Source organism: Microcaecilia unicolor, chromosome 11 (assembly GCF_901765095.1).
Source record: "Microcaecilia unicolor chromosome 11, aMicUni1.1, whole genome shotgun sequence".
Classification (NCBI taxonomy): domain Eukaryota; kingdom Metazoa; phylum Chordata; class Amphibia; order Gymnophiona; family Siphonopidae; genus Microcaecilia; species Microcaecilia unicolor.
Window position 1 is genome coordinate 170,962,685 of NC_044041.1, and position 14,485 is coordinate 170,977,169.

The window sequence follows — 14,485 nt, forward strand, 5'->3', positions numbered from 1 at the left end:
ATGGTGATTTACATGGATATTTCATAAAATACACATTTATGCTTGCTCCCAAGCAGGCATTAATATTCATGGCTTCAGTCTAGGTTCAACTTGTACCAGTTTATAGGCAAGAGACCAAATTGTATAAAGTGCTGAAAAATGGTACTGAAAAAATAACGCATTAAGTGCTTAAACAATGCTGAAAGTTAGACACCATTTATAGAATACACTTAGGACTAGATTCTATATACAGTGGTGTTCCTAAGGGGGCTGACATCCGGGGCGGATCGCCGATGTGCCCCGCCCCCGGGTGCAGTGCCCCCCCGGATGCAGTGCGACCCCCCCCCCGGTGAAAGGACACCCCCCCCCCTGGGTGCACACCGCTGGGGGGGGGGCCCGCGCGCGCCTGTCCTTTGTTCGTTCCATGCTCCCTCTGCCCCGGAACAGGATGTTCAGAGGGCAGAGGGAGCACGGAAAGAACGAAGGACAGGCGCGCGCGGCACCCCCACAGCGGCGTGCACCCGGGGCGGACTGCCCCCCCTTGGTATGCCACTGTCTATATATTACACCTAAAAATTTGGTGCTGAAATGAAATTCGCCTAAGCGCATTCTACAAAGTACACCTTGTAGCATGATATGATAAATTTTCAGAGTTATTAATTTTGCTGGATACAGATATATAACAGTGTTTTGCAAAAGCTTTGAATATAACTTGCTCAGAATCAGAAAGCAGATCTGGCTCCCATCTTCCTCCTTCAGACCTGAAAGCCTGAAACGATAGAATTGTTAAATGGTCAACCAGTGTAAAACAAAAGCAGGCTAGGTGGATACAGGAGAGTTAAATACCACCATTCTCCAAGAACAGGATCTGTATATTGACAGCAAACAAAGAGGCTGGATATAACAAAAGAAAGGCCATCTACCTGAAACTCCCAGACAATGACTCTCTTAATCTTGTCAGGTACATTCTGGGGTGTGTAGCACAGCACCTGGTCAGCCAGGAAGAATGTGACTAGCTAAATCAATTTTTTCATGCCTTCATCTCCAAGAACCAGAAAGAACTAGTTTCAGCTATCCCTGAGTTGTGATTGGGTTAATACACCCCACATGACCAACCCTTATGGCCCAACAAGAATTATAAAAACTGGACTCTCACTGAACCCACTCTTTTTGGACTCTCTCTCTCTCTGGACCCTTTCTGCACTGCTCTCTCTGGACCTTTGCTGGACTTCACACACCAGGGTTGCCAATTCTGCGGTTTTCCCGTGGAATTGAGTGAGTTTTTGTTTTTATGGCCATGGGCACTTTCCGGCAGTTGTGGGTTGTGACTTTTTGAGCTGTTTTTCTTTTTGGGTGGCTGCTTCTGGTTCCTCCTTCCAGCTCTCAAATTTTGTCAAATTTGGAGCTGGAATGAGGCTTATTTCCAAATTTGACCAACAGGAGAGTGAGGTGTGTAATGAGGTCATCAACTGATGATGACTCATTACAAGTCGCTCTGCAGGGAGGAGCAGCAGAGCTGTAGCAGCATGTCGGGAAGAGAGAGCGCAGCAGTTGAATGCTTGGAGCAGAGTAGCCATGTGGGAAGAGGAGAGGAGGCAGAGCAAGCGTGCTTGCATGGGTGGAAAAGTTGATTTAGCTAGTCACATGCTTCCTGGCTGACCAGGTGCTGTGCTACACACCCCAGAATGTACCTGACAAGATTAAGAGAGTCATTGTCTGGGAGTTTCAGGTAGATGGCCTTTCTTTTGTTATATCCCTTGATCCTCAGATAGCTTGTTTGGCAATTTGGGTTGTTTTTGGGCTCCCTTTTGGTGCGAATTGAGATGGGAATTTTTTTTCCCATCTGGCAACCCTGCTACGCACCCAAGATAAGACTTCCTCCAGGTTCCAATACCATTAAATCTGCAGACTTCTCGTCCAGCAAGGATCCTCATCAAGCAACAGAGATTAAGACCTCCTTCACCACTCCAACCAGAAGCAGAAAGAGTACATCAATCCAGCATAATTAGTATTTCAAAATTTCTAACAATATTTATCTTGTGGAACATTTCCCTTATATAAGATCCCTAAACTGAAGCTAAAATTATTGCATTACGTGTACAATATTGTAAATAAACTTGCTCTGTACCTGAGATTAAGAATCTAGTCCTTGTGTTCTGAGTATATTTCCTTAAACATTATACGTGGAGGTGTATTTTCAAAGCACTTAGACTTACAAAGTTCCATTGTAACCTATGGAACTTTGTAATTCTAAGTGCTTTGAAAATGAGCCCCATAGTAACATAGTAGATGACGGCAGAAAAAGACCTGCACGGTCCATCCAGTCTGCCCAACAAGACAAACTCATATGTGCTACTTTTTGTGTATATCTTACCTTGATTTGTAACTGTCATTTTCAGGGCACAGACCATACAAGTCTGCCCAGCACTATCCCCGCCTCCCAATCACCAGCCCCGCCTCCCACCACCGGCTCTGGCACAGACCGTATAAGTCTGGCCAGCACTATCCCTGCCTCCCAACCACCAGCCCCACCTCCCACCACCGGCTCTGGCACAGACCGTATAAGTCTGGCCAGCACTATCCCCGCCTCCCAACCACCAGCCCCGCCACCCAATTCCCCAACACATATATTAAATTCCTCTCATATAATTTAAAATCTAATTTTGCAGAGGAGTGGCCTAGTGGTTAGAGCACTGGTCTCGCAATCCAGAGATGGCCGGTTCAAATCCCACTGCTGCTCCTTGTGATCTTGGGCAAGTCATTTAATCTTCCATTGCCTCAGGTACAAACTTAGATTGTGAGCCCTCCTGGGACAGAGAAATATCCAGAGTACCTGAATGTAACTCACCTTGAGCTACTACTGAAAAAGGTGTGAGCAAAATAGAAAATAAATAATTAAAGTAATACATTTATTACAGCCTCAATTTAGGCATACTTTATAGAATAAGCTTAGATTTCTGTGAAGTTTTTATAATACGTCAAGCACCCGTACACATGACTAAATTTAGTCATGGGCAGTTATACCAAGTAAACCCTGGTGTAAATGCTGACGTCTCGATTAGGCACAGTCCGAGTGTATATTATAACAATGCGCACAGATTTTAGAAATGTCCACGACTCACCCATTCTACACCCATGACCATGCCCTCTTTTTAACTATGCAACTTAGAATTTACACACAGCACATTATAGAATACGCCTAGACAGTTCTCTGCGTAAATTCTAATTAATGCCAATTAGTGTCAGTAATTGGCAAATATCAATGCTGATTGGCTTGTTAGCCATTATGCATATTGTTGTGGAATACGCTTCAATTTCTGCACAGACATCTTGGTGCGATATATAGAATCCATGGGTTAGCGTCTAACTTTAGACGTGAGGATTTACACCAAGTAAACCCTGGTGTAAATCTTCACATCTAAATTAGGCATGGATACCTCTTATTCTATAGCAGCATGCATAAACTCTAAGAATGCACCTGATCCGCCCATGAATTTCGGGGATAGGCACCTTTATGTTTTTATAAAATAGGTTTATATTTCAACAATTTTTACTGATGACAAAGCATAGTTACCATAGCCAACATAAAAATTGAACATTAAACAAAATGTGGAAAGATACATGAGAAAGATAACCAGGCTTTGTCATCATTCAATAATTTTATAAAATAACCCCTCCCCTCTTTTCCTTTTCTCCCCTGTCACCAACACAATTCCCCTCCCCCCAACCAACAAGTACAAGGTGGTCAGATAGAGGAATAAAGGAAAAGACAAGAAAGGTACAAAAGGAGCATAAAACGTAGAAAACCCCAACTCCCCCCATTTCTCTTCCATCGGCCACTCTCAAAACTCAAGAAACTGGAGACAGCCTGTAGTCTTATAGCTCCCTCCATTATTCAGAATAAACAGAATACCCTCTTCTATCCATAGAAGCCAACTCTTCAAAATTATTAGGGGCGCTAAACCCAATGAAAATGACCTCTTCCTGGACACAGTCAAGGAATTTGTTCAATAATGGGGCAGCTCAAGCACCCACAGCACCCACAAAGCTGGCTTCTATGCTTCTATCTCTAAACCCCCTCCCAACTGCTTACTGCCAATCCCACCCCAACCCAACCAGATGGCATTAATTCATTTGAAACCAATCCAGACCCAGGTCTGAGGTTACAACTGTCTAGATGGTCTAACAAGAATGTTCACAGTTGAACTTTATACTCTCGGAGAAAGAGAACAAAGGTAAGAATTCCAAACCGACAGAAATCTTCATCTACATTTAGGAATACCCCTTACTCCCCAAGATTCAAAGACACAGAGGTCATGCAGCCCACTCCTCCACTTCCAATATGAAGGTGACTCATTTTGCAACCAATGTTGAATATAAAATAGGTGCCTTTTCTACCTCCAAACCTAGGCTGATCTATTAAGAAATTATCATCCACATGTTGACAATTGAAAAGTGATGCACAGAGGGAAAAATAAGCCAAACTGTAGTTATACAATACTGGGTTTCAATTTCATATTAGGCTTCTGCCTGCTTAAACCATGCTAAGCAGGCTGGCTGCCGATATTCTGCAGTACTTAACTTGGCAGTGCCACTGAAAATTGACTCTGACTGTTGCAACACTGTCCAGGCAGGACCAGGGAGCAGCAACGTATCCAGGAATTTTTCACGGGGGGGGGGGGGGGGGGGGGTGTCACCCACACCCACACCCCTCTCCCGTCTATACCTTCAAATCACTTCCACTCCAGTGTTTCCCGGGCAGTGGCAGCGGCATTCGTAGACTGCCTGCACCAGGACTTTCTCTCTCTCTGAACCAGGACTCCTTCATAAAACAGGAAGTTGTCTCAGAAGAGGCGGGATGGCTCAGAGTGAGAGAAAGTTCCGAAGCAGGCGCAGATGAAGACTGGAGCAGAGGTTATGTGAAGTGTGTGTGTGTGTGTGTGTGTGTGTGTGTGGGGGGGGGGGGGGGTGTTGAAATTGCAGAGCTTTGCTGGGAAAGGAACGGAAGTGAGAAATGTCAGACAGTTTATCTGCATTCTCCCTCTTGCCCTCCAGAGGGCAGGACAGAGAATGCAGATAAACTGTTTGACAGGGGTTGTAAGCGCAACACATGCACCTTGAATAGATACTCCACTGCCAGGGTGGTCCAGGAATGGAGTTGGGTAGATCCCGGAAGTTAAGCAGGCCCCAGCGATATTCAGTTCCAGTGCCCAAATAGCTAACCGGGAAAGTAGGAGCACACAAATAGCAATCCTCACGTTGCCCGCAGTGAATGTTGGCATGCTCACATAAATTCCAGTTATCGCCACAGACCTGCACATTCAGTGCTGGTGCTTGGACATGGCCCAGCATTGAATATCCGAGAGTATTTTAGCCAGCATTTAGAAAAATGCTCACCGCTGCCTGCTCCTAAATTTGTGGGCTATTTTCAATCAGACTTTAGAGCGTACGTTTTCAGCTGAAAATTCATCTTAATTTAGGTGTTTAAAAAACGTATGCTTATAAATTTAGGCCTGCCATCCATTTGCCTGGATTTATGAGTCTAATTCATGAGCTTAGTGCTGAAAATCAGTGCTAAGCTCCTAAATTTAATTTCCTGTCCTAAATCTGCCTCTCTTGCTGCATTATGCTCCTTTGTTTAGGAGTTTAGTGAATTTTTGAGTAAAAATTTATGCACTCAGCTCTAGTAAATTTTCAAAGAGGCAAACTTAGGAGCATAACTCTCAAAAGAGCCCTTTCACTAAAGAGCATTAAGCCCTTTCTGCCGGATTCTATGAAGTGTGCCTAGAGTTTGCGCCAAAATCTAAGTGTATTCCATAACGATATGTATAACTTAATTGGCTTAAAAAGCTAATCAGCGTTGATAACAGCACTTAATAAGCAATAATGAGCACTATTTGCCAATAATTAGAATTTACATGCACAATTCACTAAGCGTATTCTGTAATGAACTGCGCTAAATTCTAAGGCATGCAGTTCAAAAGGGGTGTGGTTATGGGCGGGGAAATGGGCGTTCCAAAATTTACATGCATAGTTATAGAATATGGCCCAGTGCGTGTAATTCTATGTGCAGGGATTTATGCCACATTTTCATTGGTATAAATGGAGGCGCATAGTTTTAGGTGCTGGGATATTAACTAAGCGTATTCTATATACCGTGTCTAGATCTAGGTGCAGCTTATAGAATCCATTTAGGTGGAAATGTTTACCACGTGGATTTTTTAGGCGCTTTATATAGAATCTGGCCCTTAATGTGCATTTAGGGGCCCTTTGCTAGTGGTGGTGGCCTTTACCGCACGCTGAGGCCCTTTTTACCACAACAGGTAAAAAGTCAGAAAAAAGACATGACCATATGGTAAGTTTGCACTTTCCATGTGGCCATTTTGGGGGGGAGCACTTACCGCCACCCACTGAGGTGGTGGTAAGGGCTCCTGTGCTAACCCAGCGGTAACTCCCTATGGTAATATATTTTTGGAATTTCCGGTAGCTCTAGAAATGCTGTGAGCTGGAGGCAGAAATACTGCCGGAGGCTGCATTAGGCCTGTGATAGTTCCGATTTGCCACGTGGCAAACCCGCTACTGTGCGGCAACCCTTTAGTAAAAGGGCCCCTTAGCGCATGAAAATAGGGTACTGTAGAAACACGTTAAAGTGTTTTGCGTAACCTTGGCATTAACACTTCCAATTCTGAAGTTATAAAACAATGAACACAGCAACTAGCCATGTGGCAATTACTGGCTGTAGCTTTATTGAAGCTTTTGAATATAGCAAAATTATACCATTCTCCATATACATCATTGTCAAAACCATATTACAACTATTTATCAGTTTTTAGGTCACATGTGTAATGGTTAGATGGCACTGAACTAACCGCATCACAACAGTCTTCAACACTGATCAACCCCCAGCTCCACCCAAGGCAAGCTCTATGGTACCGCCAAACTTAGCTAGATCCCTGGATTCATGACGGTTCCTAACATCAACCCAATGCTTCCCTTTATCCACAGTGAATCAGCAATTCAAAACTCAAATGAGTCCATCCCAAGGGAATGGCTTCTGGGACCCTGCTGTGACTACTCCAACCCCCACTCCCATACAGTACCACTAACAACCTGACCTGTAGGAATGGCGGGAGGGACAAAATCTGACCTGCCTCCCAGGCTCCACAAAACAAAAGAAAAGCCCGCCAAAGTACCACTGTATTCTTCCCCCTGTAAACATTTTCATTGGGTGCTCTGAACAGAATTCTCACCCAATCAGCATCCATCCACCACATATTCCTTGTGGGCTCTAACCTCCCCTCTTCCCTGCATTGCCCTTAATAAAATTAACTTTATTTAGCCTAGAATTTGGTCAGCTCAGCCAAGTTAAGACACATTCTCCTGCAAAACAGGGAATGTGTCCCCGTATTTTCTCTCGTGTTAAAACCCTCTATTAATAACTTCTTTGGACAAGGTTTCTTTTTTTTTTCAACTTTGTGAAAGCCTTCTCTGTAATTGGATAGCATGACAATGATAACAAAGATGAAGAATATGCAGGTGATGAATTAGCACTACTACTAATGCAGATGATAAAGCATTCTTTGCTATAAGGAAGTCAGGTGTTTTAGACAGATTCCTTTGATCAATATCTGCAGCAAAAGTAATATTGCAGTTGGCCTTATTTGAAGGAACATTTTAATCAGCCCAAACAATCAACTTTGGACAAGGTTTCTGAGGGTGTGGTGCATGGAACTGTAAGTGCTCCTGCATTAGTGTTTTGGTTTATTTTATTTGATATTCCGCTTTTCCTCAAAAAATAGCAATGACATGTACAATATTTAAAACTAGTAAAAAAGGCCCGTTTCTGACACAAATGAAACGGGCGCTAGCAAGGTTTTCCTCGGAGTGTGTATGTTTGAGAGTGTGTGTGTGAGAGTGACTCTGTGAGAGAGCGTGAATGTGCGAGTGTGTGTTTGTGTGTGTGACAGAGAGAGAGTGAGACTGGGTGCGAGTGTGTCTGTGAGAGAGTGTGTGTGTGAGAATGAGAGTGTGTGCCAGGGGCCCCCCTTCCTTCCCTCCCTCCCAGTTCCAGGGTGGTCCACCCCCTCCCTCCCTCCCTTCAAGTTCCTGGGTCATCCCCTCCCTCCCTCCGAGTTCCATGGTCGTCCCTTCTCTCCCTCCCTCCCTCCAAGTTTCAGGGTCGTCCCCTCCCTCTTTCCGAGTTTCAGGGTCTCCCTCCCTCCCTCTGAGTTTCAGGGTCCCTACCTCCCTCCCTTCCTCCCTCTGAGTTTCAGGGTCCCCCCTCCCTTCCTCCGAGTTTCAGGGTCCCCCTCCCTCCCAGTTCCAGGATCGTTGTCCCTTCCTTCCTCCTTCCCTTCCTTCCTCCTTCCCTCCCTTCCAGTTCCAGGCCCCCTCCCTATGAATTTTAAAAGTCATCTTCACTTACCTCATCGGGTCATGTCTCGTCACTCATTAACCAGGAGGGCGGCTAATTCGCGAGGCAGGCAGGCTTGAGCGACTGCGGTAAGTCGGGAGGGCGGCTGTTGAGCGCATCAATGGCGTTAGGCAGGCTTGAGTCACTTTTTTTTTTCTTTTGCTGTCAAGCTGTATGGTGGTTCAAATATGCACGAGCCAGTTTTGGTTTTTTTTTTTTTTTGGGGGGGGGGAGGGAATCAGCTGTGGGTTACATCATAATGGCTATGGTGACATCAGCCTGTGCTACGGAGCCTAGCACACCAACTCCGAAGAAGTCACGAACACAGGCAGCAAGACCCATAGAACGTTGGAGGTGAGAATTATTATATAGGATATCCACATTACAGCATGCTAAGCCCAGATTTTAGTTTACTTTAATGAAAGGGCCCCAAGGTTCGGAGCATAAATCCTTGGAATATGAAGCCCAATAATTCTACCATGTTATAAGGAGTGTGTAGAGAAACTGAGAAGTGAGGTAAGAGCTTCAAACATTTGGTTAGTGAACTTTGCTTATTCCACTAGGAGTCTGACTACTGAGTGTATGCTGGGGAGCACATCTTGTTGTTATATGGTTGAAGGACACAAAAAGAACATCTTCTCTGTGGATTTTGTGACCTCTGATGTTTTCTATGAATAAACAGACACAGTTCATTTATTTATTTATTTATTACAACATTTGTAGCCCATGCTATCTACTATTCTGGGCAGACAACAATAAAAGATACACAATTAAAATATATGGCTTAATGTTCAATGAAGCAACAGAATAAGTAAATTCATCAAAGCCTCCACCAAACTCTAGTCAGCTTCAAAGGATGATGAGTACAGCAATCAATTAACTACCTGACCTCAGTTGGTATCTTAACCATGATAGAAACTGTGAAAAGGCTTTCCTATATAAGTAAACCTTTAGTTGTTTCCTGAAAAAAATCTGATTTGTTAATTCAATGCAATTCAGGGCACATCCAGCAAACAGCTCTCTGAGGAACATAGCAATCTACTGGGCAAGTTCCTTCTTCTTGGAAATTAGCAACCATACGCCCAATTCTTAAGAAACCTTCTCTTGATCTTCTTGTTCCTGCCCACTATCATCCAATATCCAATCTCAGTTTTCTATCTAATGCACTGGAAAAATTTGTTTTCATATAGTTGGTGTCCTCTGTTGACAAGATTTTTGCCCTTCACCCTAGACAATCAAGTTTAAGGCCCCATTTTAGTACCGAGACAGTCCTTACAGCTGTTATAAATGAATCTATTCTCACTGGGATAAGCAAATGATTGTTCTTGCAATTTCACTTGATCTTTCTGCCATGTTTGATTTGGTAAATCATGGACTTTTACTTTCACATCTGTCATCTTTGGGTATCTCAGGCTCAGTGTTATCATGGTTTACCTCCTTTCTTTCAAACTGTTCTTTCCAGGTTGCATTCGGCTCCACTGCAGCTTCACCTCATCCTCTGTCCTGCGGTGTTCCCCCGGTTCTGTTTCCACTACTGTTCAACTTATTTCTAAGTCCCCTAGCCTCTTTGATCCAATCCACTGGTATTTCTTTCTATTTCTATGCAGACGACATATTACTTCTTTTCCCTACACATTCATACAATCCTATTCTCACTCCCCTCCAGGATTGCCTGGCATTTATTTCTAGTTGGTTACACGATGATAAATTAGTTTTGAGTACGAAGAAAACCATTGCATGCTGCTTTACTCCCGGTATGACTATCCCAGACTCTTCTCTTTATCTCTTTGTAATTCCCACTCACCCAGTTAACCCATTTTGTTATCTTGGAGTTACCCTCGATTCCCACCCTTCATTCTTACCACAACTTATGTAAGTCTGGTTTTTTTTAATTCTCTGCCAACTTCAGTCTGTCCGTAGGTTTTTTGAGCAATCCACATTTCACGCCCTTGTGCTGTCTCTTCTTACTATTAGGTTGGACTATTGTAATATTTCATAATTAGGGCCTTGTTTACTAAGGCACGTTAGCATTTTTAATGCGCCTACAATTAGCGTGTGCGCTAACCGTGTAGGCGCCTATAGGGATATTGTAGGTGCGTACACAGTTAACGCGTGTACATGGTTAATGTGCGTTATAAAAGTTAACATGCCTATAACACAGCTTAGTAAACAGGGCCTTTGGGTTGTTCTCATTTGAATCTGAAAAAGCTCCATTAGTTAAAAATACAGCTATTAAACTCATTTGTCACGCGCATAGGTTTTCCTCTACTGCAAAAATTCCATGGGCTACCTATTGAACAACATATTTTCAAATTGCTCATCCTTACTTTCAAACCGTACAGAATAGGTTTGCCAGATTACCTTGCCACATTTACTATTCCATACTCTCCTGTTTGCTTGCTCCACTGTATAATCAATTACAGACCAGTTCTTCCTAACCCAAATTGGCTCAGTTAGAATTCACCCAGCATCACGCCTTCTTTTTTTATTGCTCCTTTCTTTGGAACTCTCTACCTCTTTCCCTTAAACAGGCTTTTTCCTTGAAATAATTTGTTGTTTTTCAGTACTTCAGGTAGATCGTCACTGTTCCCTTGCCCGTTTTTCTCTTCCTCTCTCTGCACTCCCTGCTTACCTTCTCCCTCCTTCTTTACTTCCCATGCCTTTTCCTAGCATAGTTTGATGTGAACGTCTTGGTATGATTGTGGTACTTTCTTTCCTATTGGATTTTGTAGGTTCTTTATACTCTTTTTTATATAATTTTATTGATTGTAAACCACCCAGGTTCTGCGAGTCAGCATGGGTGGTATAGCAAGTTTTAATAAATTCTAAACTCTTATTTGGGGGAGGAGGGAAGTTATCAAAGTGGGCTATCATTAAGAGAGATTATTTTACCACACTTTGTGCTATTTTAGAACAATGAGACTCCGTGCTAAAATAGTACAACTTCTGGTGAAATAACCGATCTTAACAGTAGCCCACGTTGATAACTCCCCCCCCCCACCCAAGTGTCAAATGAGGCATCACAATACTCTACTCTGAACAGCATTCTGAAATTCTCAGGCTGCAGAAAAATCACAAAACCTTCAGACCTATTTCAATTTGTAATAAAGTTTCTTTATCATGGCTGTCAACTGTGAGGGAGTGTAGAGGAAGTTGCTAATCTCCCCTCCCTCACAAGATCACCTTCAGTGGCTAGAGACTGTAGTGTATAGTAGAAAGGGTGTGGTTCATGCAGGCAGAGCTAGCCTGCTGAGCCAGCATTAAGGGGGTCCTTTCACCAAGCTGCGGGAAAAAGAGACCTGCACTAGTAGCGGGGGCCATTTTTAGCGCAGCGGGTAAAAAAGCCCCCAGACACATATGGCCATGCTGTGGGGAACCTTTACCACCATCCACTGAGGTGGCGATAAGGGCTCCCGTGCTAACCTGGTGGTAACCGGGCAGTGCGCGGCAATGCCTGATTGCTGCTGGGTTATCGCCACGTAAGCCATTTCCGGGGATTCCTAAGGGGGAACAGGAGGCCTAGATCAAGGAGGTAGAGTTTCTTCAGGGGTTTCCCAGGAAAGGCTGAAATGTCTGAAGACAGGTCTGGGAGAAGAACTGCCTCTCCACATAGGCCTCCACTCTATGGTTCTGTCTAGGCCGAGAATAGAAGACTGCCAAGGTAAGAAGTCTTTTTCTTGGAGATTGTGAACCTGTGTGGCCAGGCTAGGGATATGCCTGGGCTAGAGTAAAGCTGTCTTTAATTTGATGCACCCTCTGTTTGGGGTCGGGCAAGAAATTAACTCTAGGATGACTTTTCACTGACTTTAAAATCAAGTCTATGTGCAAATCAGAGCCTGCCTGTTCAGTAAACAGGCTTCAGTATATTTTGGTTTAAGAAATAAAGAATTGTTGTTTAAATTCCATACCAGGTCTGGCTGTTCAGTGAAGTTTCAGCGCTCAACCTTTGCTCATGCTATCACAGGCCACAATTACAATGAAGAGTCTAACAGCAGCCCTAGGTAACACGGTTCTTTTAAAATGGAAATCATCAACACTGTTTCCATCTGAGTGTTGTTCTAGGAGGTTCATAAACATTGTCAGTGAATTCCCTATGTGAAAACTAAGGAGCTGATTTTCAGCAGGAGATAACTGGGCAGGACAGGGTCCTATCTGGCTATCTTCCGGTCGGATGATCCCCAGATTATCAGTCACATATAGCTGGGTAGTACCACTGACAATCCAGAGAGCCTGCTGTGGCACTATGTGGTTAGTACCAGGGTGGTCCAGGCAGGGCTGCCGAGGGGGGGGGGGGGGGGAGGGAAATTCCATGGACCCGGCCTCCAAGGGGGGCCTGGCGCAAGGGTCTGTCTCTCTTATGCTCCTGTCGGGACCCGGGTAATTGCATTAACATGATAACTTGGTCCAGGCACACAGGAGCAGGAGAGAGACAGACCCTGGTGCCAGGCTCCCCTTGGAGGCCAGGAAGTAGCAGATGCACTGACACAAGAAGCTAGGGGGCGGGGGGCCATGGTGGTCTGAGCGAGTGAGGGGTGGTGGCGGCAGCTGCGTCCTGACTGTGTGTGTGTGTGTGTGTGTGGGGGGGGGGGGGGGGTTGGCGGCGGTGGCTGTGGATGCGGCGGCCCTGTGTCTGAGGAGAGGGTAAGGAGTGAGGGTGAAGCTGGGAGTTAACACTTGGGCACTGCCAAAATTCAGTGGCGTTAACCGGATAGCTATGTGGTTAGCGCAGTTAAATATTAGGCATACCTGGGTAACACCCAGTGGCTGTTATGTGCCCGGATATTCAGTGCAAGTTCCAGATAGGAGATGGCACTGAATTTAAAAAAATTATTACATTACTGGCTGAATATTATCCCCTATGTTTGTACAATTCAAGCAATTATTTCACCACAGAAGAGCCCTGCTAGCGCTATCCAGTAAAATAGCACTTGAGCAGCCAATTCACTACAACACCTGTTCGACCAGATTTAAGTAGGAACCCAGCAACCAAGGAGGATTTACAAACCTACCCACTAGTCACCAGTTACATTGGGATGGTAGGGAAGGCTCACATTGCTGATATCTAGACTGTATGCCTTGTCTGCTGGGCAGGTCATAGAAAATGCATCACCTACCACCAACAATAAAAGTAAGAAATAGTTATAACTTTTAGTACTCAGAAATCTTGATGATGGAAACAGATTACAGATGACTATAACTTTTTTTTTTTTTTTTACAGCTGCTTTAAAGAGGTATTGCACAACACTTGTACTTGTGTGGTATGTTTAACAAACCGCTCCCTGTTGGAGTAAGGTCGATGTCATCCCTGTTGCCAAGAGGCTGAAAAGTGAAGTGCTGCAGGAGGGTGGTCAAGAACAAGAAAATTTCCATCCGAGCCAAAACTTCTCCAGGACAAATCCGTTTGCCTGCAGGGAGAAGAACAGGAGGACTTGTTACCATTCTGTGAATCACTATGAAGTGTTGCAAATATGATGATATATTTTTTGTTTGTTGTATACTGAGCGTTTATGTGTGTTTATTGTACCCCACTTTGAACTATGGATGTTTTCAGAATATAAATTTTTAAATAAGAAAGTTGAACTTAATGAACCTTTGGTTTTCTGTCTAACAAATTTACTTTCACAAACTGAGTATAGCTATCTAGGTAAAATTTAGAGCGAAAAGGCAGATGATAATTTTAAATTAAATAAATGTGTTGGCGTTTTAGACCATTTTTCTTCCTCTTATCAGAGCCAACAAACTTCTAGCTGAATATTTTCCAGTTTTAAATTTATGATTCTATTTTAGCCAAGGTTTCATTAAGAAGAGCTGGTGCAGTTCCAGGATGGAAAGGTTTTATCCTTGTATGACTAGCGTGGTGATTCTCAACCAGGTTATGGGAGGGCCTCCTAGTCAGTCTGGCTGTCAGAATATCCAGTATGAATATTCATGAGATGTATTTGCATGCACTCAACTGTATGCAAATATTTTAGGCATATCATTGCTCATATCCTTAAAACCATACTACCTGGATGGTCCTGGAGGACTAGCTTGAGAACAACTGGTCTACAACATTAATTATAGTAGAAGCCACATTACTACTACTACTACTTA

At 43.8% G+C, this 14,485-nt stretch overlaps 1 protein-coding gene across 1 annotated transcript in view; it reads right to left on the reverse strand.

The window, feature by feature from the left end:
• Positions 1-11,407: 11,407 nt before the first annotated feature.
• Positions 11,408-14,485, reverse strand: part of LOC115481126 (cytochrome P450 2F3-like) — a 66,994-nt gene continuing 63,916 nt past the window's right edge. The window contains exon 10 of the mRNA XM_030220157.1: positions 11,408-13,797. Coding sequence (XP_030076017.1) covers positions 13,616-13,797 — 182 coding nt within the window. The 3' untranslated portion in view covers positions 11,408-13,615. The remainder of the gene's footprint in view (positions 13,798-14,485) is intronic.